Source organism: Centruroides vittatus, unplaced genomic scaffold (assembly GCF_030686945.1).
Source record: "Centruroides vittatus isolate TY-2023 unplaced genomic scaffold, ASM3068694v2 contig_680, whole genome shotgun sequence".
NCBI classification, from domain to species: Eukaryota; Metazoa; Arthropoda; class Arachnida; order Scorpiones; family Buthidae; genus Centruroides; species Centruroides vittatus.
Window position 1 is genome coordinate 1,358,906 of NW_027122427.1, and position 24,005 is coordinate 1,382,910.

The following is a 24,005-nucleotide window of genomic DNA, read 5'->3' on the forward strand; positions in this document are numbered from 1 at the left end:
AATCTTTAGACAAAGACAAAAGTTTGGTTTTAAGTGGGTGCTTATATATTTGGCATGCACCGTGGTTTTCTGCATTCTAACGGTGTCTTTCATTTTCCATTTCGACAGAAACTATAAAACTCGTCACACGCGTGCACATTCGAACAGCTGCGGTCAATCCGGCACCAAATTAAAAAATTAATTTGTAAATATTTAGCGTCGAAAAATCGCTATTTTCACTTTAATCTAGCTTTTCGATATGCTTCTAGTCGAACTCAGTCAAAAAATTAATTTAATTATAATTTATTGAAGATTTTAATTTTTTAATATTAGAAAGTAATTAGCATAAATTACATGGTGTCATGTCTCATCTTCGCTCCTGTTCAAGTTTATTGTCCTATACATGCGTCGATGTTCGTTTTTACTTCTGCTGGGGTTTTATTTCAACCTCGACTGTTTGGTTACGCAAAGTGGGGAGATGGGCGTCACATGATTGCGTACCTGACTTTTTACAAGTTTCCTTACCTCGAAAGAAACTTATATTTTTTCTCGATTTTAATTATTATTAATTAACTTTTTTGATGGATTTTAAAATTCAAAAATAAATTAAATATCGGAAATGCTAAACTGTAAGTACAGTGTGCTTTACATTATCATTGCGAACAGATACAGCCAATTATTTTATAAACGTATTTATTATTTTAATTTTTATAAATTATTTAATTTGATGCAACATGATCAATTAATTACTGTGGCGCGTTAACATGGGCGTAGCCAGGAAGGGGCATGGGTGGGCATGCCCTCCAGTTAACCCGGTGCCCCTCCCCAGAAAATTACAGCCTCTACTAGGCCCCCCATAATAAACTCTGGCTACGTCAATGCGCGTTAATTAATATGGAGGCGAGACTCGATTCAATTAGTTTTTTATTTCAGACGTTAATTACAGTGTTATTTTAATGTAATTTTATACATAATGTATGTTCATTATAATTAATAAATCTATATAGGAATAATATCTGTGTGTAATAAAACAAAGCGATTATAAAAATAAAAAGCGTGCGTTCCATCTCAATGTTTTGTAAGCGAAATTTTATGATTTTAATTTTTTAAAAATGAGATTTTTATTTATAATTTCTGTAATTTGATCTATAAGAGCAAAAACTAAACTTATCAAATATCATCTCTCTGTAAATAATTTTATCATTTACTTATTAACGTCAGATTTGTTAAATTTCATGGGATTGTATTATTTTTCAACTTCAGGGTAGTAGAAAGCTTTGTATGTTTTCTCCCGTGAAAGTAATAGACTCTGCCGGTCCCCCATGTGAAGGACAACAAACTGCTAAATGTTTAATTACATTGTTTTCATAAACTCTCTTCTCTGTCAGTTGTGGGTCGAATGACTAACAAATTCTTTTATTGTATTCAGGGGAATAGATTTGGAGACTAGTATTACCAGTAATGAATTTTGTAATTTTATTTTTAATCATTTAAAAAATATTGATAAAATTACCAAATAAATGATTGGGTCACAATTACTAGTGGTATTGCTATATAACAGACATGGGCAAATGCGACTCCGAGAGCCGCATGCGGCTCTTTTTGAGTTTTATGTGGCTCTTGCCGAAAGTGTTAATTTCTGCTTTTTATTATTATTTTTACAGTTTTATTTCCACAATTTTGTGAAAATATGTTTATTAAAAAAATTCAATACTTGTTTTATATTATATAATAAAATCGAGGTACAGAACTGCAGTACAGAATAAAAAAGTACAGAACTGCGGCTCCCATGCATTTTGCAAAACCTCCATTTCAGCTCCCACTGAACTTTTGCTTGCCCACCCTTGCTATATAATGAACATGCAACCCACTGATTCTGCCAGAAGTTTTTTTCCTTCTTTAATTACATTTTTTTATGAAGAAATCAAAAAATGTACCTTGAAATAAATGGCATTTGAAATTTGGCATGTTATATGGAAACACATTCTGGTAGTTATGTTACTATTCCATTTGCTTTGCTGTGTAACGGTGGGATTTCTGTACGGGGCACATGAAAACTTAATGCGGGCCTGTTCTGGCTTAATGCAGTCTTACTGGTCACTTTTCTGGAGTATAAACTCAGCCTAACTATTTTCATATTTAATCTTATCAGTCCACTTAATCAATCTAATATCATATGCAATGTTATTGATACAAAATATGTGCGCGTTTGTGTGTTTTTTTTTAATAACGCCTGTTTTCGTTCATTTAACACTATTAGCTTTTTTAGTTTTTTTTCAGTATGAACTCTCTTTTCTCACTTTTTTTTTATTGCCATGACTGCTTTAAGCCCTGTATGGTTTTTCCATTTGTGCCGTAAGATCCATATCGGTGAGTTTTGGTACTAAAGTTTTTTTCTGTGAAAATCTTTTTGCATGTCCTGAAACATCAGCCTACAAAATTTGGTTGTTTGGACTGTTGTACGTTTCTCCAGACAGTGTTGAATAGAACTACTTTAATTAGGATTACCATATATGTAAACTTTTATTCAATACAAAAATATACACTAGTGTCAAAAATTAAAGCTGAGTGAAAATCAACGTCATGAAATGTGGTCAGCTGAAACTTGTTTAATATGTAAATTATAAAAGTGACATCCTATTACTTAAATGTAGTGATGTAACGAATAGTATATTTGGCCTCAGCCGAATACCGAATATTCGGCTAGGAACGTGGCTGAATACCGAATATTCGGCCAGGAGCGTTGCTGAATGGTCGAATATTCGGCCAAACTATTCGGCTTGATTAACGCACATACGAAAATTGGCGCGCAAACCGCATTATGGCAAAGATCGCGCACTCTGCTCTCTATTGGACCGCTGTCACTACGATTTTTTTCTTCCATTAGGTCTAAATTATTTAAATTAATTAATTAAATTATAATTATTAAAGTTAATGTGAGATGGAGCCTAACGTCTACCTCTAGTGCCGAATTGGTTTATAATTTATGTGATAGCTGTAAATAGCCTGATATGATTCAGCAGTTGTTGGTATTTAGATGTAAGTTATAACTTATAAGTTATTTTATTTGCAATCGATCTTTTTAACGCTAAAATTTTGTTTTTACTACGTATTTGTAGACTGAATAGTGCCCTAAGGATATACTTTAGTGGGGACATATGGTCTAGTTTCTGCCCAGTTGTGGAACAGTTCAAATATATTATTGGGGGTGTTCTATTTGTGAAATTTTGTGATATTTTAGTGCTATTGTTTTTGTCAATATTTTTAAAATTAACATGATTTCAAATGTTATCTTTTGCATATAATGAAAAATGCTCATTCTTTGCTTTATATATAAAATAAATTATATATTAGTTACTCATCTTCTAGAAATAGATAAATAATTCTTTCATTAAATACGATAAGTTTCAATAAAACGCTATTTCTTTAATAATTATAGTTTAATTTTTAGCATTAATAAAAGTTACCAAAATGATTAATTTACTGTGTTTTTGTTATTTCTTACTCCTGTTTTTAGGTATTCGGTATTCGGCCGAATAGTGATTTAAATATTCGGTATTCGGCCGAATAGTGAAAACTAGGCCGAATATCGGGTAGTAACCGAATATTCGTTACATCACTACTTAAATGTCATGCAAATAAGGCATGACAGCAGTGCATCCACGCAACAACATTAATGTACTATATATATACAGCAAAATTTTTTCTGACCATCTGTCAGGAACTGCTAACAGTTAGGAAGTGTTCTTGATACATCCGTAGCTTATCAGGCATACCTCAGAGAAGGCATTAGGATGATTCATTGCAATGGGTGGCCTGTCTGTTTTTTCATTTTTGCTACATGCATTTAATTTTGAACACAAGTATATTTTTATGTATTATGCTTATTTTGCTAATTTCTCTTTGTGTTGTTGATTGTATAAGGAAACAAGTAAAACAGCAAGGCCGTATTTGGGACAAGACTGTCTCAGAGACTCACTACTAAGTGGGACTTCGACACTCACGGCAGGTCTCGTTCTCATTCTCCAATTATCTTTGGTATCGCTGGTTATGAGTGCGATCATTCAAACTTTGCTGGCCACAGCCATGACCACGAGGTCATCCACGATGCATTTTCAGTGAAATTAACCTATCTAATGTTGAAATTTTTTTGCATGATGCCCCAGGTTGAATTTTTGTCAAATGCGAAAATTTCCCGTTTTTGAAAAAGTAATGGTGGCTATTGTATCATTCAAAATTATTTTTTTATTTTGCACAAACAAAATATATATATTAACTAGCTGACCCGGCCACGCGTTGTTGTGGCTCAAAATGCATCTATTATAAATGTGTAACACTTCCCCCATGGGGGGAATTTCAAAAAATCCCTTTTTAGTGTATATTCTGTTGACTTCACCTATTAAAACGCAATTAAAAACGCAAAAAACCGCATGTAAAATAGTATAAATAGAAGCCGAGTTCTTCACGGTAAGCCTTAATTCTGTCCCTTTCCCCGCTGGGGAATATCGAAAAATCCCTTTTTTAGTGTATATTCTGTTGACGTCACCTATTAAAACGCAATTAAAAACGCAAAAAACCGCATGTAAAATAGTATAAATAGAAGCCGAGTTCTTCACGGTAAGCCTTAATTCTGTCCCTTTCCCCGCTGGGGAATATCGAAAAATCCCTTTTTTAGTGTATATTCTGTTGACGTCACCTATTAAAACGCAATTAAAAACGCAAAAAACCGCATGTAAAATAGTATAAATAGAAGCGGAGTTCTTCACGGTAAGCCTTAATTCTGTCCTTTTCCCCGCTGGGGAATATCGAAAAATCCCTTTTTTAGTGTATATTTGACGTCACCTATTAAAACGCAACTAAAAACGCAAAAAACCGCATGTAAAATAGTACAAATAGAAGCGGAGTTCTTCACGGTAAGCCTTAATTCTGTCCTTTTCCCCGCTGGGGAATATCGAAAAATCCCTTTTTTAGTGTATATTCTGTTGACGTCACCTATTAAAACGCAACTAAAAACGCAAAAAACCGCATGTAAAATAGTATAAATAGAAGCCGAGTTCTTCACGGTAAGCCTTAATTCTGTCCTTTTCCCCGCTGGGGAATATCGAAAAATCCCTTTTTTAGTGTATATTCTGTTGACGTCACCTATTAAAACGCAATTAAAAACGCAAAAAACCGCATGTAAAATAGTATAATAAAAGCCGAGTTCTTCACGGTAAGCCTTAATCCTGTCCCTCTCCCTCGCAAGGGAATATCGAAAAATCCCTTTTTAGTGTATATTCTGTTGACGTACCCTATTAAAACGCAATTAAAAACGCAAAAAACCGCATGTAAAATAGTATAAATAGAAGCCGAGTTCTTCACGGTAAGCCTTAATCCTGTCCCTTTCCCTGCTGGAGAATATCGAAAAATCCCTTTTTTAGTGTATATTCTGTTGACGTCACCTATTAAAACGCAATTAAAAAACGCAAAAAACCGCATGTAAAATAGTATAAATAGAAGCCGAGTTCTTCACGGTAAGCCTTAATCCTGTCCCTTTCCTCGCTGGGGAATATCGAAAAATCCCTTTTTTAGTGTATATTCTGTAGACGTCACCTATTAAAACGCAATTAAAAACGCAAAAAACCGCATGTAAAATAGTATAAATAAAAGCCGAGTTCTTCACAGTAAGCCTTAATCCTGTCCCTCTCCCTCGCAAGGGAATATCGAAAAATCCCTTTTTAGTGTATATTCTGTTGACGTACCCTATTAAAACGCAATCAAACACACGTCTAAAATAGTATAATAAAAGCCGAGTTCTTCACAGTAAGCCTTAATCCTGTCCCTCTCCCCCGCAAGGAAATATCGAAAAATCTCTTTTTAGTATATATTCTGTCGACGTAACCTATTAAAACACAATTAAAAACGCAAAAAACGCATGCAAAATAGTATAAATAGAAGCCGAGTTCTTCACAGTAAGCGTTAATCCTGTCCCTCTCCCCCCAGTGGGGGAATTTCGACATGTGTATTATATAAAAACACGTGCGTATTGGAATGCAACGTAGTGTCAAAATTTCAAAGGAATCGGTAGGAACAAACGAACGTTATATTTTATTTATATAGATAGATAGAAAATGATCTGGTTTAGTCCGTTCTCACAGAAAAACAATGCCTCACAGAGAAGCAAACTTAGGTCGTCGGAAGTTAGCGCCATCTGTTGGACATAAAAGCCTTAATCCATATATAAATATATTTTTGAAAGGGGGGAAATGGTGGTCTTCACATATGCCAGAAACCTTTGTGGGAGTGTATTAAACAACTTCCCAAAGTTTCATGGCAATCGGATAAATGGTATGGTAATGCATGAAGGACAAACACACACACACACACACACACACACCACACACACACACACACACACACAGACAGACATACATTCATTTTTATATATATAGATAAATGTAAAAAGAAAAAATAATTATATTTTGGAAGTTAGTTTTAATATAAAATTATAAAAATGCACCACCTAGTTTTAAAAACATTCCAATGAAGAAACAAGATATCTCTGGTCAATTGGTCAATGTTAGCACGTGGCAACCAGAAATATGTGGGGAATAACATGGGACAGGTAAATGGGTTTTTTTAAAGATTCGTTTGTCAAAATTCGATTTCACAATATTATCTTGAAAGATGAATAATAAAAATATTGATTGATAAATTATATTTCTACAGATAAGATGATAGTTGAATTAAAAAAAAAGGCCCCCAAAATCTGGGGTCATCTTATAGGACAGTTACAAAAAAATTAGATTGAAATTTATATAAATTAAAACCATTATAAAAAAAAATGGACAAACCATAATTATGTACTAGTAGAGAGTAGGACATGTCCACATACGATGTTTTTGTGAATAGTCAAGGTCATTACCCGAATGCCCGAATCAGTGCGAACGTTTGCAACAATAACAAGGCAGAAAATAAAATTTGTTCATTTGAAAAATTACAAATAGGATATAATTCTGTTTACGCTATACAGTATTATTATCCAGATGACGATCACTGATCTAAACTAAATTCATAGGCCATTGATAGTTTGGGGGTCATCTTATAGGACAGATATATGTTAAAACTATAAAACTTTGACGAAAATTTATACCTCGTCTTATCTGAAGGTCGTCTTATCTGCAGAAATGTATGGTATATAATATGATAGTAACTTTACATATTAAATTATGTATTTTTAATGTACTTATTAAAAGAAAATAATGTTGCAAAAATTGTTCTATAGAGTTTAAGACGTATAATAGAAACAGAAAGAAAAGATCGAACAGTAACAGAAGAAAAAGCATTAGAAATCATGAAGAACATTAAAGATAATTTTAAGAAGAGAGAGAATGATGTGACAATAGAATTAAAGTAAATAAATTTATTCAGAATTAAAGTATTAATATTTAGTACAGAAGCAAATATTTAATTTGTAGTTAACTTCTAAACTTTTGTTTGATTAGGAAATGTATTGATAGCAAAAAGCAGGAAATTACATACTTGAAAGAAAAACTACAATCAACACAAGTTGATTACGAAAAGAAGAAAAAGCAATTGGAGAAAATAAATGAAGAATTAAAAGAAAGTAAAAATTTATTATTAGAATATCAAGAAAGAGTAAACAAGGTAAATGATATGGTACCTTTAAGTTTATTAATATTTCTAACTCTATTGATATTGATTTTGAATTTTGAAAAAATACATGGGAAATTTTCATTAAAAATATGATTAAAAAATTTCAAATTAAATCTCTAATATTTTAAAATCACTTATAGTTGATCTAAGTTTCTAAATGTTAAATTAAAAATAATGAAATAGGATTTATGCAGACAGTCATATGCTACAATTAAAAAAGTTTTAGAAAATGTCACCAAAAAAAAAAATTGAAATTTTATTTTAATGGTTCATTATTTCAAACAGTTTCTTATAATATTTAATATTTTTAAAATAATTTTTGCATATGAATGGAAAATTAAAATGAATTAAATTTTAAAAAATATTTGTTTGTAAAAAGATTTTAAATTAAATATGAAAATGGTCCTGTGTGCATCAATGATAAAGTGGTTGATTCATTAGTGATAACATACTCTTCAGGGCGTTAGTCATACATAATCACGTGTCTCATTTTTTTTTAGTTATATTGTAACATGTAAAACAAACAATATACAAACTATTATTTAGACACCTTGGCAAACATATGAAAGGAAAATCATGTTTTTTCTCCATTTCAAAGCTCTGTTTTAGCAGTTTCCATTTTAGCAGCCCTTCTCATTTCCATTTGTTCAATTTATTGCTTCTTTTTTCAGTAATAATTTCTTTTCTAAAATTTTATTATTGACTTAAAATAAATATTTTAACTAATAACCAACATATTAAGTTTTGTATTCTGATATCAATTAGTCAAAAACTGGATGTTTATACTAATCATTGATTTATATTGGACTCAATATAAATCAATGATTAGTATAAATGGTTACAGTATATTAAGTTGTAACATTTATTTTTATTTTTTTTTGTTGTTGTTGTTGTTAAATACTTTATATTCTTTATTAAATATAAAAATAAAAAAATAATTGCAAATTTATTTTATTCTTTATACAGTGAATGATTGGTTAACGAACTTAATCCATTCCAAGACTTTGTTCGCTATCCGAACTGTTCATTAACCAATTATTCATTTACCATAAGTTTTTATAGGAATTTGATTAATTTGTTCTGGAGACCTCAAAAAATAAAAAAATATATACTTTCTTACTACGTTCATTTATATGTAATAATAAAAACACATATATACACAGTCTTGTATTTTCATTAGTCATGTTTTTCCTTTTGTGGGGGTTAAAGAATCTGTCTAATGTCGATTGCTTTTCTCTCTTCTTCAGGATTATTCAGAAGTAATTAATAGCATTGTAATTGTAGAGATCCCTAAGCTTATTAAACTCAACCTGGTTTGGATGCCATTCTAAGACCATTGTTCTGACATCCTCCCACTTCTTCAAAAGATGTTGAATAGCAGATATCTGCATTAATCCTCTTTTTCAGAAGAAAGTATATCTCATCGAGTTTCTTGGTGTTCTGACAGATGAGTTTCAGGTTCCATTATGAGCTCTTCAATGTTCTTTATTTCTCAGATGTGAATTTTGTTACTCCTTAAGCTGCTTGAGCCTTCTTGATTATACAGTATCTTTCTTAGATAAGATTGAACTGTGGCCTACTGTAGACCTATTCAATCCATACTGCCCAGCAACATCAGACATCTGCCCATTCTCTACCTTTGCTGTTATACTCTCACCTTTTGAAAATAAAAACCAATGCAAAACTTAACAAGTGCCTTACCGACAGTCTTGCAAATACTATAAAAGAATTGTTTGTCAGAAAAATAAAAGGCTGGAATTACGAGGAAGAGTTCAATGTTTGGAGGAATACTATCTGATCAGTATGTACCAGGTTGAGCATTGATGTCGACATCTCCCGCACTCTGAAAAGTTTTGAATTGTTGCTTGAAGACAAGGGAAGACCAATCGATATTCATTATTTTACGTTGCTTCTTGTGTTTGTTCTGTGAGGTGTTTGTTATCTGAACATAACAAACACTTTCATGAAAGATTTTTATCTGATTTGTTCATTAACCGATCACCCACTGTATTTGTTTAAATATTTTAATAATGATCCAAAAATAATAAATGAAGTAATACAATCATCTATTTAAAATAACAAATTTATCTATAAGATTTCAAATTATTACATTATCTGATAGATTGTGTTGACTGTGATTATATATTTGTGATCTGTTATTCAAAGAACTTGTTACTTATTTTACGGTTCTAAATTTTTGATGCTTTGGACTTTTAATATTTTCAAAATTTTTTTTAAAAAAATGGTATATTTCAGTCTTATGGAAATAAAAAAGAACATGTGGCAGGTGTTCATAGTCAACTGCAAAAAATAAATGATGAGACTTCAGAAAGAATTGCAAATCTTCAACAACAATTAAAACAAGTACATTTCCCTTTAAAGGTTTTAAAGTAATCTAAATTTTATGTAATCTTTTAATAAATTTATATTTACAGATGGAGAATGAAAAAGCAGAGATGCAAATAGGAATGGAAAATTATAAGAAAGCACTTGCAAAATCCCACAATGATATGCAGATGATAAGAGAAGAAAATATAATAGCTCAAGAACAGATAGATGGTTTAAAAAATGCCATGTTCAAGTTAGAATCAGAATTAAGGAAAATGGAAATTAAGAAGCTACTGTCAGAGAAGAATAACAACAAGCTGGAACAGAAAGATTCAGAGGTTAGCATTGTGATTTTCATTAATAATTTTAAATTTACTTCTAATTGTAAAAAAAGTAACTCTTAAACATTATTTAAATCTAAATATAATGTGTAAAATATATTTATACACTTTAGAAATAATTTTTAAACTTTTGAGATTAATCTCCTTGTTTTTAAAAATTTAGTTTTAATGTGTTTCAAGGATTTGAAGAGTTAGCTTTCATAAATAAAAACACCTTTGTTGACTTTTAACTTTTACTTAATACATATATCTGATTATTAAAATAAATTTGATATTGGATATAAATACTTTTTAAAATTTATATTCTGACAATTTGTTTTATGTAATAACCAATTGTAATAATTAGATCAACATGTGAACTTTTTATAATCAAAGGTTTTTTAAACGGTAAAACTTGAATAAAATGGAAACATGCCTAAATGGGAAAACTTTAGAATAGTGCAGTTTTCTGTTAAATTCTGTTGTAAATATGTCTAGTACAGAAACATAAGAGGTTTCTTTTGGATATGAAAATCATAATTTAATCTAAATAAAGCAGAAAACCAAGATTTATCTTGTAGATGGAAACAGAAAATCTGTTATGATCTGTAACAGAAAATCAAATAAGTCAGAATGTTTTTAGAGACAAAAATTCTCTTTGGGATATAATGGTCACCACAGAGCATGACAAGCTGTATTACAAGAATTATTGCAAATATTTACAGAAAAATAAAGTTCACATAACAAGGACACAAAGTCTTTATTAATATTAGTCTTTTGGAATTAACCAGGAGAGAATCGAATACTTTTAAGAATTGAGAACTTTCAAGAATTGAATGAGTTCTTAAGAACAGCAACAAATGCAATTCATTGAAAACAATGAAAATAAGGTAACAGTGCTGTCATTTTGACTTTTATGTAGTAGTTAGTAACTAACTAGTACTGAATATTCAACAGCAACTTGTTGGAAATTAGATATTAAAATTTTTGAAGTTGGACCACAGAATAACTTTGTCTGTGTTACTATAATGAAATTTAGAAATTGGCTTGTTTAATGTCAGTAAACTCATAAGGATCACATTAATACAGTGCAATTCCAGTTCGCATAGGCTTTACTTTATTTTTGCTTAATGTATTTTAGTTTTTATGAAATTTTCATTCATTCAGTTTGGATTAAATTCTAATTTTTGGTGTGTAATAATTTGTTTTTATCTTGAATATGTTAATTTTGTAGAGAATATTGATAGTTTTCAAGATAGTTTTATTGATAGTTAGAATTTTAAATTTAGCTGACTTATAACTAAAGGCCTACTTAAGTTGCAATTTTGCAAAAAGCACAAAATTTTTATTGAAGTGCAAATTTTATTATTTTATGCAAAATAGTAATTTTTAGAATTATGCTTTTGATTGAATTTCTACTTTACATTTCTTCAAAAAGGTATAATCTATGTTTAGCACATTTACATTATAGATGTCTGATGCAACTCCTTCTATAAATAATCTTATTCCATCTTGAACAAGATTATTGACAATAGCTTTGACATTCTTGTTTGAAGATGTTGTCTCAACTATTTTGAAATTGTTATTAGTATTTTGGCCACTTATTTTTTTTTTTTTTTTTAAGTGGTCAAAATAGTTTTTTTTTTCTTCTTCACTTATTTGGAAATTTTATTAATTTTTAATGATACAATAACCTCGATTATTATTATAAAGATTTTCGTTAGGCTTAAAATCGATGAAAATTCAACATGAAGCGACACACAACAGAGAAAAAGTCAACATGAAGTGACATGCAATGGAGAAAAATTTCAACATCGGATAGGTTAATATTTTTTCGTACATAATCGGTTATCCGAAAAAATCAGTTATCTGAACAACCCCAGTCCCCAATTGATTTGGATAAATGATGCTTTACTGTATATCTACAGAGATAATTTAAATATTGATTGATATCAATTAACACGTCTATGTAAATATATGTTCAAAAGAATGGGTATTTATTTAAATTTAAACATGTTAAAAATTGAAATCAAACTACATCAAGAAATGTGAAAAAGTCATATTTTTTCTGTGTATGTACACACACACACACACACACACACACACACACACACACACTTCTCGTGAATTTTATTGCCAGGTCATTAACGTATGAAAAGTTCATCACAGAAAAAAAAATACATTTGTACTATGAAAGTGAAGTGTATTTTTTTTAATTTAGAGTGTGAAAAAGAAGTTTTTACTGATATTCATTATCATCAGTTATTTTATATTAAAATTACTAATTACAGGTATACATCACCTTATGTCGGTAATTGGTTCCAGGAGAGGCGACTTAAGTTGAATTTACTTGTCTCTAGGCTAAACTACAAATAACTATTCCCAGTTTTGTATTTTATTTATAAATGCATTTTTAATAGTATATGGTTAATAAGAATCTATTTTAAGCTTACAAACAAACAAATTTTAGTTTTTAATATTGTAGAGGGGAAAAAAGTAATCTAAATTTACAAATACATATACATACATACTTGTAAATGTACATGTTTACAATTTGGTGATGTTTACAGTACATTGCGAACTCTTTATTTGTGAATGTGGTTTGCTCTAACACATTATAAAATAAAATGATTTTGTAAGATTAAATAACAAATACAGTTATTAAAACATAAAATACAATTATTTATCCAGTTATTAAAACATATTTTGTTATAATAGAAAAACCTCATTTGTTAAATTTACCAATATTTACGTTCAATTTGTTTATTTACATCGTGGACGTAGATGGCTATGGATTGTCAGCATCAACAGCTGATTCTGATATTTCGATTCTGAGTATTTTAATATGATTTTATATACTTTTATTCTTATTTATTGTACAGTAACATGATTTTATGTGCTTTTAACGCTTTTCTAGTAATATTGTGACTTCAAAATTTGTGATGGACAGACGTAAAGTCAAATAAAATGACATAGACACTTTTTTTTTTGACGAACTACGAAGGCTATTTTTTAAATAAGGTCCGTTTTTTAATAAGAAGAAAAATACTGTAAATATCGTTAAAATATATTTTTTTCCATATTCTACATACTTTTATCTACTTTTCTACGTAATTTCTATTTTGTTTAAACATTTGTCATACCGCTCAACAATTTTTTGAATTCCGACTTCAAAGAAATCTGCCGCCTGTCAAGAAGCCCAATCCACGACTGCAGTTTTCACTTCTTCTTCGTCGTTGAAATGCTGACCACCAAGGAACTCCTTTAAGTATCGAAACAAGTGAAAATCACTGGATGCAAGGTCTGGACTGTGTGGATGATCGTATCGAGTCAAAACGATAAAGCACTGTTTAATCTTTTTGTTTTGTGATCGTCAGAAAGCAGTCTTGGAACGCATTGAGAAAACAATTTTCGATAATTCAGTTTCTCCGAAACTGAATTATCAGATGGTATACAAAACTGATCTTGAAATCTGTAGAAATTCAACTGATAACGTTGAAATCGTGAATTGTCGGTCCTCTCGAATTTTGTTATCCACATCACGAATCAAATCTTCAGAAATCAGAGAAGGTCGGCCAGGGCGTGGCTCATCATGCACATTAACTCGCCCATCCTTGAACATTCTTACCCATTTTCGAACTTTACTGTCACTCATAGCATTATCACCATAAACTTCACAAATCTGATGGTGAATTTTCGCTGCTGCCAAGTTTCTTGCATTCAAGAATCAAATAACAGATTGTATCTCACAGTCGGCGGGAGACTCAATTTTCTTAAACATTTTAAACTTTTACAGCACAGCATACAGGCAGACGATATGGCTGCAAATGGCGTCAAAACGTGCGTCAAGCTTGTTCGGAGCAGAAGCGCATGCATACTGCCGTGATTGCGCATTATTCTCACTTTCATTCACAAACAAACCTTATTTAAAAAATAGCCCTTGTACAGTCCCGACCAAAATGATTGACTATCAGTCGATCGATTGCGCAGCTGTGGAAATTGATCACTTGTTACACCAGGACGTTCTATCTCTTAGCAAAGGCGTTTCAGGTGGACTGATCCGATTTGAGCCGTAATAGGGGTGAGGAAATCGAGCCGGAGGGACTTAAGCGTGCAGTCAAGCGCTCTGCAGGTTGACAAGACTAATCGCTCATCGCTTGCCTAAAACTGCGTGTGTAGCATAGGCCGTTTTTCTTTTAAAATTGTAAATTTGCCGCCACTGATCGTCAGAAATATGATTTTATCCGTTATCTTTATACTTTTCTTTCTGTATAATGTTTTATTTACGTTTATTTTCCTGTAATTTGAGACGATACAGCTTTAAAATAAACAGATCAGGTCTCAATTGCCAATAGATTATCTCAACTTTCACCGATTGTCGTCGGTTCCTTTGTAATCGGAGAGTAATAGGACCCTGTGTCAATTTTCACTGTTAAGTGTTAATTGTTTTTGCGGTAATCTGAGTAGAGGGGAGAAGTTACTTAATAAACCGCCAAGTGTTTTATTACTGTTTAAACAACTGCTCCCCAGTTGTTATTTTTAGTAATTGGAGAGGGGTAGATCGTGTTTCAAGGTCAGTGAAAGTTTATTACTTTCGCAACAGGGTGTCATCTGAGCTGCCACCCACTCCCCACTTAAATGACAACAACGTGCTAAGTGTTTTATTATTATATAAACAAAAACTCCTCTCCCTGTCAGAAGTGGGTCAAATGTCAAGGTTACTATTTAATAGTATTGAACAGAATGTTGTCCTTGATATTTAACTATCATTTTGTCAGAACTCTTTATTTTGAATACTTTTCTTATAATTTTCTTATAATATATTTGTCTTTATTATATATATATATATATAATGACAAAGAAGAGATAAAAACAATTTTATAACCGAAACGGAAATAAATTATAAGAAAAGTATTCAAAATAAAGAGTTCTGACAAAATGATAGTTAAATATCAAGGACAACATTCTGTTCAATACTATTAAATAGTAACCTTGACATTTGACCCACTTCTGACAGGGAGAGGAGTTTTTGTTTATATAATAATAAAACACTTAGCACGTTGTTGTCATTTAAGTGGGGAGTGGGTGGCAGCTCAGATGACACCCTGTTGCGAAAGTAATAAACTTTCACTGACCTTGAAACACGATCTACCCCTCTCCAATTACTAAAAATAACAACTGGGGAGCAGTTGTTTAAACAGTAATAAAACACTTGGCGGTTTATTAAGTAACTTCTCCCCTCTACTCAGATTACCGCAAAAACAATTAACACTTAACAGTGAAAATTGACACAGGGTCCTATTACTCTCCGATTACAAAGGAACCGACGACAATCGGTGAAAGTTGAGATAATCTATTGGCAATTGAGACCTGATCTGTTTATTTTAAAGCTGTATCGTCTCAAATTACAGGAAAATAAACGTAAATAAAACATTATACAGAAAGAAAAGTATAAAGATAACGGATAAAATCATATTTCTGACGATCAGTGGCGGCAAATTTACAATTTTAAAAGAAAAACGGCCTATGCTACACACGCAGTTTTAGGCAAGCGATGAGCGATTAGTCTTGTCAACCTGCAGAGCGCTTGACTGCACGCTTAAGTCCCTCCGGCTCGATTTCCTCACCCCTATTACGGCTCAAATCGGATCAGTCCACCTGAAACGCCTTTGCTAAGAGATAGAACGTCCTGGTGTAACAAGTGATCAATTTCCACAGCTGCGCAATCGATCGACTGATAGTCAATCATTTTGGTCGGGACTGTACATATAATTGAGAATGACATAACCCGAGGTATACCTTGGAAAATAATGGCAAATCATAAGTTGAAAACTTTTTTTTTTTTTTTGATAACATTACATTACAGATTTTAAATCTGCAAATACTATCTGACATATAAATAAATTTTTAATTTTTTTTACCATGTAATAAAGTGCTTTTGTATCATGTAGAAAATATTTCCAGATATCTGAGGATTATAGGAATAAAAAAATTTTATGGCTTTATTATTTTTGTGGATTATTTGGAAAAAATTTATATATATGTAATAAAAAAAACTGAAAAAATGAACAAACACTTTGTTAGTGTCTTGCTTTTATTTTATTTATTTCTGGATCAATGGTATTTTTATTAAATTTTGCTGGTTATTTGATATTTGTTTAAATATCAAATGAATTTATCCTGTATTTTATATTTAATTTCATAACATTTAAGTACAATCCATGATAAATGTTTAAATAGAAAGTATTACAGTCAAACCTGTTTTTATGCGGGGGATAGGGACCGCATTAAAAAAGACGCATTAAAAAAAATCGCACGAAACTTCACGAATGGCTGTAAAAAATAGTTTTCGCAACACAATTAAAAAATATTTTTTTTATGCGGTCAACAGGGACCGCATAAAAAAAGTCTCACATAGAAAATAACTCAAAACCATACGAAATAGAATTTATTGACAACAGATGTCAGCACTTGACTGCATCGTCTGGTCTATCGTCTGTTTTACACATTTTTGTCCAGGTGGTGTTTTGTTGACTTAAAAAGTAAATTATTTCATTTTTCGCATATTCATGCAATAATATTACTATAATAAGTGCATTTATGCTATAATAAGTTTATTTAGCTATAATAAGTCAACGTGAGACATGACGAATCGCACGAAACTAGTCGCCAACTATACCGCACAAATAAAAAATCGCACAAAAAAACCGCATAAATTAAAAATTTGCATTAAAAAAATCGCACAAATAAAAATCGCACATAAAAAGAGCGCATAAAAACAGGTTTGACTGTATTTATGATACATGCTTAATACTAAATAAATTATGATTATAATAAAGGATTGTTACATATTTTTAACAGAATATTATAAAAGTTGCAATTGTACATTATTGTATTTTTAATAAATATTCTTATGTTTAATTGAAATGTATTTATTGTCTTAACAATTTTAGGAAAATATTAAAATACTAAATATTGAAGAAGAGAATAAAAATAAAGATAATGAAATAATTTTGTTGAAGAAGCAGTTGGAAGATATTTCATCTTCAAAGGAAAAACTTTTAGATGAGTTTAGGGTACAGTTAATTTTAATATGATACTTTTTTAAATTAATTAAAATTTTAATAATAAAATCTAATTTAAAATTTAATATTGTATATTTTTTTTCATAATTTTAAATATAATTCAGAAAAATAGTTCTTAATCATGTTATTTTCTTATTAAATTAAATATAACTTTTGAAATATTCTTCTATATAGCTCTTTTTATTATTCATAACATTTAAAAAAAAGATTCTGTAAGTAGAAAAGTATGTAATGTAGTAGAAAGCTTTCAAGGAGAATGAATATTCATTATACATTAAAATATATAAATTATGTTTGCTTTTACAGTAGAAAAAAACATCACTGTTAAAAAAAAAGTAAAAGTTGATTTAAAAAAACTCAAATTATTACTTTTTCGAACAATTTTTCAGAATATATACATAAATCTTTTATACATACACCTTTCATATATAAATAATCTTAATTAAAATTTATGACTATAATTTTTATATATTTTGGTTTGTGAATTTTATATTGATTTTTATTATTTATTTTCATATTAATTTAGTATTAAATTAATTTTTAGTATAAAATTTAACATTAAAAAAGTTTTTAATAATAATAATAATTTATTGACATATATTCTCTTGTATCTATTGTACATTTTTATTAGTTCAAGGTTTAACCAATGTTAACTTTTTTTTTTCAACTGATGATGTAATATATATACATTTTACATTTCTTATAAAAAATTATTCTGAAAATTATGTATTTTGATCTTCAATATTATATTGTTTTCATTTGACATTTTCCAAATGCTTCTATTATATAATTAAATATTTTATTAATTTGATAATTTATCAATATTACAAAAAATTATATGAAATTATCCTTGTTAATTTTGCAACACCAATGTTGGGTAAATATTCATTTCTTATAATTTGCAAATTTTTACATTCTACAAAAAAATAGAGAGAATAAATTTTCATTGCAAAATTAACAATATATTTTTTAATTGTTTCTCAAATATTGTAATTACCATATATCTCAACAGCTAAGATGATAGTTGAATCATAAAAAAAGGCCCCGAAAATTTGAGGTCATCTTATAGGACAGATACAAAAAAAATTAATGGTTTTAATTTATATAAATTTTAAATCTATAGTAAAACGGACAAACCGTAATTATTTAGTAGTAGAGAGTAGAGTATGTCCACAAAATAGTTACGATGTTAGTTATGCCCATACGATGTTTTTATGAATAGTCAAGGTGACCTTGACTATTCATAAGTCACCTTGATACAGGCATTCAGGTTTGACACAAGGTCAAACCTGAATGCCTGTATCAGTGTGAATGTTTGCAACAATTGCAAGGCAGTGCTGCCAGATGCATGAAAATAAAATTTTATGTTCTTTCAAAAATTTACAAATGTAACATAATTCCATATATGCTATACAGTATTATTATCCAAAAGATAATCGCTGATCTAAACTAAATTCATAGGCCGTTGATAGTTTGGGGGTTGTCTTATAGGACAGATATATGCTAAAACTATAAAACTTCAACGTAAACTTATACCTTGTCTTATCTGAAGGTCATCTTATCTGCCAAGATATACAGTAAATGAAAAAGTTGATTTTAAAATGCTAAGGAAAACCTGACAATTTATTAAGCTATATCAATGCATAATTTTCCTATTTGAATGCCACCATCCCACTGGTCAGATAGAAAGGGGGGCTTGTTGCAGGAGTTGAAGTTAATTTAGCCAAAAGTAGTCATTGTTCTCCTCCTAGATGAAAGGATAGTCAAGTTTCATTGCGTTTGCTCAAACTGTGTCACAATATATAAAGAAAAAACTAACAAACTTTCTTCTTTATACGTTAGATTTCAGATACAATATTTTTTTAAAAGGTTGAAATATTTTCAATAGTTTATATGTGATATGAATCAATTTAGAGGTGTAAATTATGAGAAATGAATGCTATATCAAACAGTTTAGCTAAAAATGAACCATTTATATATGAGAATTATTTAGCTGAGTTTTGAAAGCTCAAAATGTGGGGAAATTTGAATTTAATAAATCTGTAAATATGCTTCACATTATTTTTATAAAATATATAGGTTTTTTAAGATAAAAATCATAAATTCATTATGATTGTTTTTTATAATATGAAGCATATTTATAAACATTCTTTTAAATACATTTCTTTTTCGAGCTTCCAAAATTAGACCATCTAAATAATTGTTTCATGAACAGAACAACTAAACACAAATTTCCAGCAAATAAATACAGAAATATTTAATGTTCGGACATTTTTGGCCACAATTTTATCAGCCCTTTTCAAGAACGAAAACAAAAAACCATTCTATAGATTAGGGATGGGCGACCCTCGGGCCGCATGTGGCCCTCAATATTTTTTTGCAGCTCGTGTAGCATAAAATAGGAATAAATATATCAGTTTTCCAGCTTAAGAAAGTATGCAGCAAAAATTCCAATGTTATTTTCTACAACTCATGTATGTGAATAGTTTTTTTCCCAATGAATTTAGTAAAAATTAAAACAAGAAACCGGCTAACACACACATCAAAACTAATTTAAAACTAGAAGTGACTAATATTTAACTAAATATATCCAATATATTATGTTTACATAAGTTTCAGAAGCTAAATTAAGTATACTTATTCTAATTTATAATTATATATAAATAAACATTTATGATTTACCGGCTTTTTTTTTTCCTCTTTTGTTTTTCTCTTTTATGTGGCCCGCTTCAGTTCAAAAGTTTTTTGAAATGTGGCTCTTACATAGAAGAAGGTTGCCCATTCCTGCTATAGATTGAATACAGCTGCGTTCTAATTAGAAAAAAAATTTCAGTTATGTTCAAACAATGGCTATGACATACATTTTACAACATATATAAAATGAGTAAAATTTACTGTATAGTCAAACATGAAGTTATTACTACAAATTGTAGTAATAAATTCAATTGAATTTAATTATAGTTTACAATTAAATTAAATTCAATTCAATTAAACCTTTATTTGTAATAGGTCCCAGCCTGTTACATAGGGAGTTATTATTGATACATGACATTTTAATAAGTCAAGTAGTTAATGATTCCAGACTGGTCACAACAAATTTATTAACATAGAAACAATATATAATTATCTTAGCAGAATGAAAAAAAAACTATACATTGGTTTTTCCAAAGTAAAATCACTTAAAAAATGAAGACCATATCTCTGTCTTAATCCTTTAGCCTTTTCACAACTACAGATCAAATGAAATTTTTGAAAAATTAGCATTACTTCTCGGACATACAATATTAGAGTACACATAAAATTTATCATTAATCAGTATAACACCTTTGTTAAGTCTATGTTGAATAAAGAATTTTTTGAAGTTAAATGGTAAGTTTGACAATATATAATTATTAATGTAAGGAGATATTTCTTTCAAGCAGATTCAAGATTTGTTTTTCTAAACTGAATTAAGCTCCTTTGTTTTCTTATTTTATAATAATAGCATTTGTTGAACTAAATTTGTTTATATCTCAATGGCTTATTGCCTGGCCAGCACTTAAACCGATAAACTTCAATGACAGAAATTATATATTTATAGTTAACAATCAGATTGTGCTCTGTCTTGAAGTAATATCTCTTTAGTCTTATTGGGGATTTCCTCTAAGAGTTTCAATTTATTAAATCTTCTACTCATTGGTATTCTCAAGTCCTCTTGAACTTGTGGTTTTCTGCTTAGTATTTATTCCAAATGTACTTCCCAATACCTTCAACTGAACTGGGCAGTGATCACATTTATCTGTATTAAGTACCAACATCATTGTACATGGACGTAACATATCTTCAGAGCAGATAATGTAATCTATAACTGACTTACCGGTATGGGCTATAAGTGTGTATTCGGTCCGGATATCCCCAACCACTTTGCCATTTAGTATGAAAAAATTGTTTTTCTGTATAAAATTCAGTAAGATTCTTCCACTTGTATTTATCAGTTTATCTTTAGATTCTCTTCTATTATTGATATCAAGTCTTTTACTTCTAAGTTGTCTCCTATGTGAGCGTTAAAATCTCCTCCTATTATCCACAAATTTGTATAGTTAATCCAATGGTCAATAGCTGCTTGAACTTCATCATAGTACTTCGAGCTATCTGCCAATGGGGATAAATAAATCAATGCAACCCCTTCTCTCGACTCTTCCCAAATTAGTTGAAGACTCTGATTCAGTTTCACTGGGACAAAAATAAAATTTGAGGTAAAATAAGATACTACGATTAAATTTTTAAAATTAAAATATTAATAAACTTAAATTTTTGAATTTGGGAGTCTAAATAATATTTTCAGGCATGCAGAATCGGAACACAATTCGCGTTGATGCATGTTCCATTCTTGTCAATTCTGTAGATTTCTATGGCCTCCAACAATCTTAAGTTGTGTCTGCCAAAGACCCTGCGTATAAGAGTAGCCTCATCCCAACGGGGAATCCCCGAATCTGAGGCATAACAGATCAGAGTAATATTAATATTTCCTTTCGCTACATCATATTTCTGATCATATAACCTAGTTTAAAAAGATCTGTAAGTGGATCTGATACATGTTAGTCCCTTTTTAAACCATTCATCCTGTAATGGGATATGGTAACCTTTTGGTGCTCTTGCGTCCTCTGTGCTGTCTTTAGCGTTAGATAAAAGGCTGAAAACATTGGGTTTCCTCTTATAAGTTATGTGTAGGTTTAAATCTTTGGCAATCTTCTTGTAAATGTGATGTAGGGATGGTTCATAGCTTAGGATTACCCGATTACCCTGTTTTGTTACTGCTTGTATTGGGATTGGATGACAGCTAGAGCGTTGATTATTGAGTGACTGTACCCATGTTTGGGCACAATATGTTTCAGTTGCTCAAGCTCCTTGTTGGTATTTGACAGCTTAGTACAATGTGAGTATGCTCTCGTGACTAGTGTGTGGAAAGTGGCTGCCTTATATGACCACTGGTCAGCTGAATTGGACAGTATGAAGAGTATGTAGGTTTGCAGTAAATTGTGGTGTTTCACTCACTAGACACTACCCAAATCTTGATGTCTAAGTAATTAACTTATAAGTAATTATGGTTCCAGTTTACTTGTGCAGTGATTTGTTTTGTTGTCATGTATATACAATTCATTTTTATCTAAATTTTTTGTTTGCTATAAAATTTCTCAAAATTTACATACCCTGTAAGTAGTAGTCAAATGACACATACGAATCACAAAAATTCCCATAGGATAACATGTATGACACATTCTAATCACAAAATTGTCGAGTAAATAATTACCATTCAATATAATGTATGGCACATTATAATCACAAAATAATTTTGTTGGTCAGTATTAATTTAAGTGTGTTAGAATTTTTCAGATTGCCGTTTATAACAGGAGTAAATAATTTTTCGCACGAATAACATGTATCACAAAATTGCCACAATTATTAATTTAAGTGTGTTAGAATTTATAATTTTTAGACTTAGCTTGCCAGATCACCCGTTTATAAATAATTGATCATGAGTAAATAATTTTTCACACGAATCACACATGTAAGTCGGTTGATATTAATTTTATAATTTTTAGACTTATTTTGTCGAGTAAATAATTTTTCAGATCGCGATTTATAACGTGAGTATATAATTTTTGCACGAATCACATATGATAACATGTAAGTCGGTCGATATTAATTTAAGTGTGTTAGAATTTATTTTAAATCATTTGTAAATTATTTCACAAATTGTTAAGTAAATTATATTTATGACAAGTAAATAATTTTTCAGATTATTTTGTTAAGTAAGTATATTTATAAGTTGGTTGATATTAATTTTTCAGATTATAAAATATTTAATTTTTTTCTCTCAGTTTGTCTAAACTGAGACATATTTCCGACATTAGGTACAGGAATAAATTTTTGCGATTGCTAATGATGTATTCTCTAGTTAAATTTTGATATTTTATAATGTGGCACCAAAATAATTTAGTTGGGAACATATTAATAAACTCCCGGTCAAGTTTTTGATAACGAGAAACAAAAATCCAGTTTAAGTGATCTTTTATTTTACGTAAAGTTGATGTTTTTAATTGTTGGTGTTTTAATAGTTTTTTTATATCAAAAGTATGTATGAAGAGGATAATAAAATTATCCAAGAGAGTTTGAAATTCATTGACTTTATTTTAATCAAGATGGTTTGAAAAATTTATAAGGAAAAGGTCATCTAATTGTTGATATTGACAAATTAAATCCCATTTTGCGTAATCAAGATGGGTTGAAATAAATATGGTTGAAAATTTATAATTTTTTCATATGTGTATCCAATTTAACTTTTTTGCATAATCCAAAATAAATTGGAGAGATAAATCAAGTCGTTGACTAATTGTGTCCCAGTGAAAGTGCTCTTGAAATTGTGTTATTGTGTATTCGTCTGTAGAAGATTAGAAAATTTTCCAGTCGAATGGGGGTGGTTCTTTATCTACAAGTAAATATTATGTGCTGTTTTATTTGAATATATATTTAATAATAATTGAGTTCATTAAAATATTATTTGAGTACATATAGTAATTGGGTACAAAATAATTGTGAACATTACCATTACAAAATAATATTTGGAGTCGCTACGTTTTGCGACCCATCTGTAAGT

At 29.9% G+C, this 24,005-nt stretch overlaps 1 protein-coding gene across 5 annotated transcripts in view; it reads left to right on the top strand.

The window, feature by feature from the left end:
• Window positions 1-24,005, top strand: part of LOC136980141 (citron Rho-interacting kinase-like) — a 115,547-nt gene that overhangs the window by 44,102 nt on the left and 47,440 nt on the right. For 4 of the 5 annotated variants that reach the window (XM_067276183.1, XM_067276181.1, XM_067276179.1 and 1 more), the window contains exons 10-14: window positions 7,244-7,371; window positions 7,464-7,626; window positions 9,892-9,999; window positions 10,071-10,301; window positions 17,237-17,359. In XM_067276183.1, the coding sequence (XP_067132284.1) occupies window positions 7,244-7,371; window positions 7,464-7,626; window positions 9,892-9,999; window positions 10,071-10,301; window positions 17,237-17,359 (753 nt within the window). The remainder of the gene's footprint in view (window positions 1-7,243; window positions 7,372-7,463; window positions 7,627-9,891; window positions 10,000-10,070; window positions 10,302-17,236; window positions 17,360-24,005) is intronic. The other variant, XM_067276182.1, reaches the window with a different exon arrangement.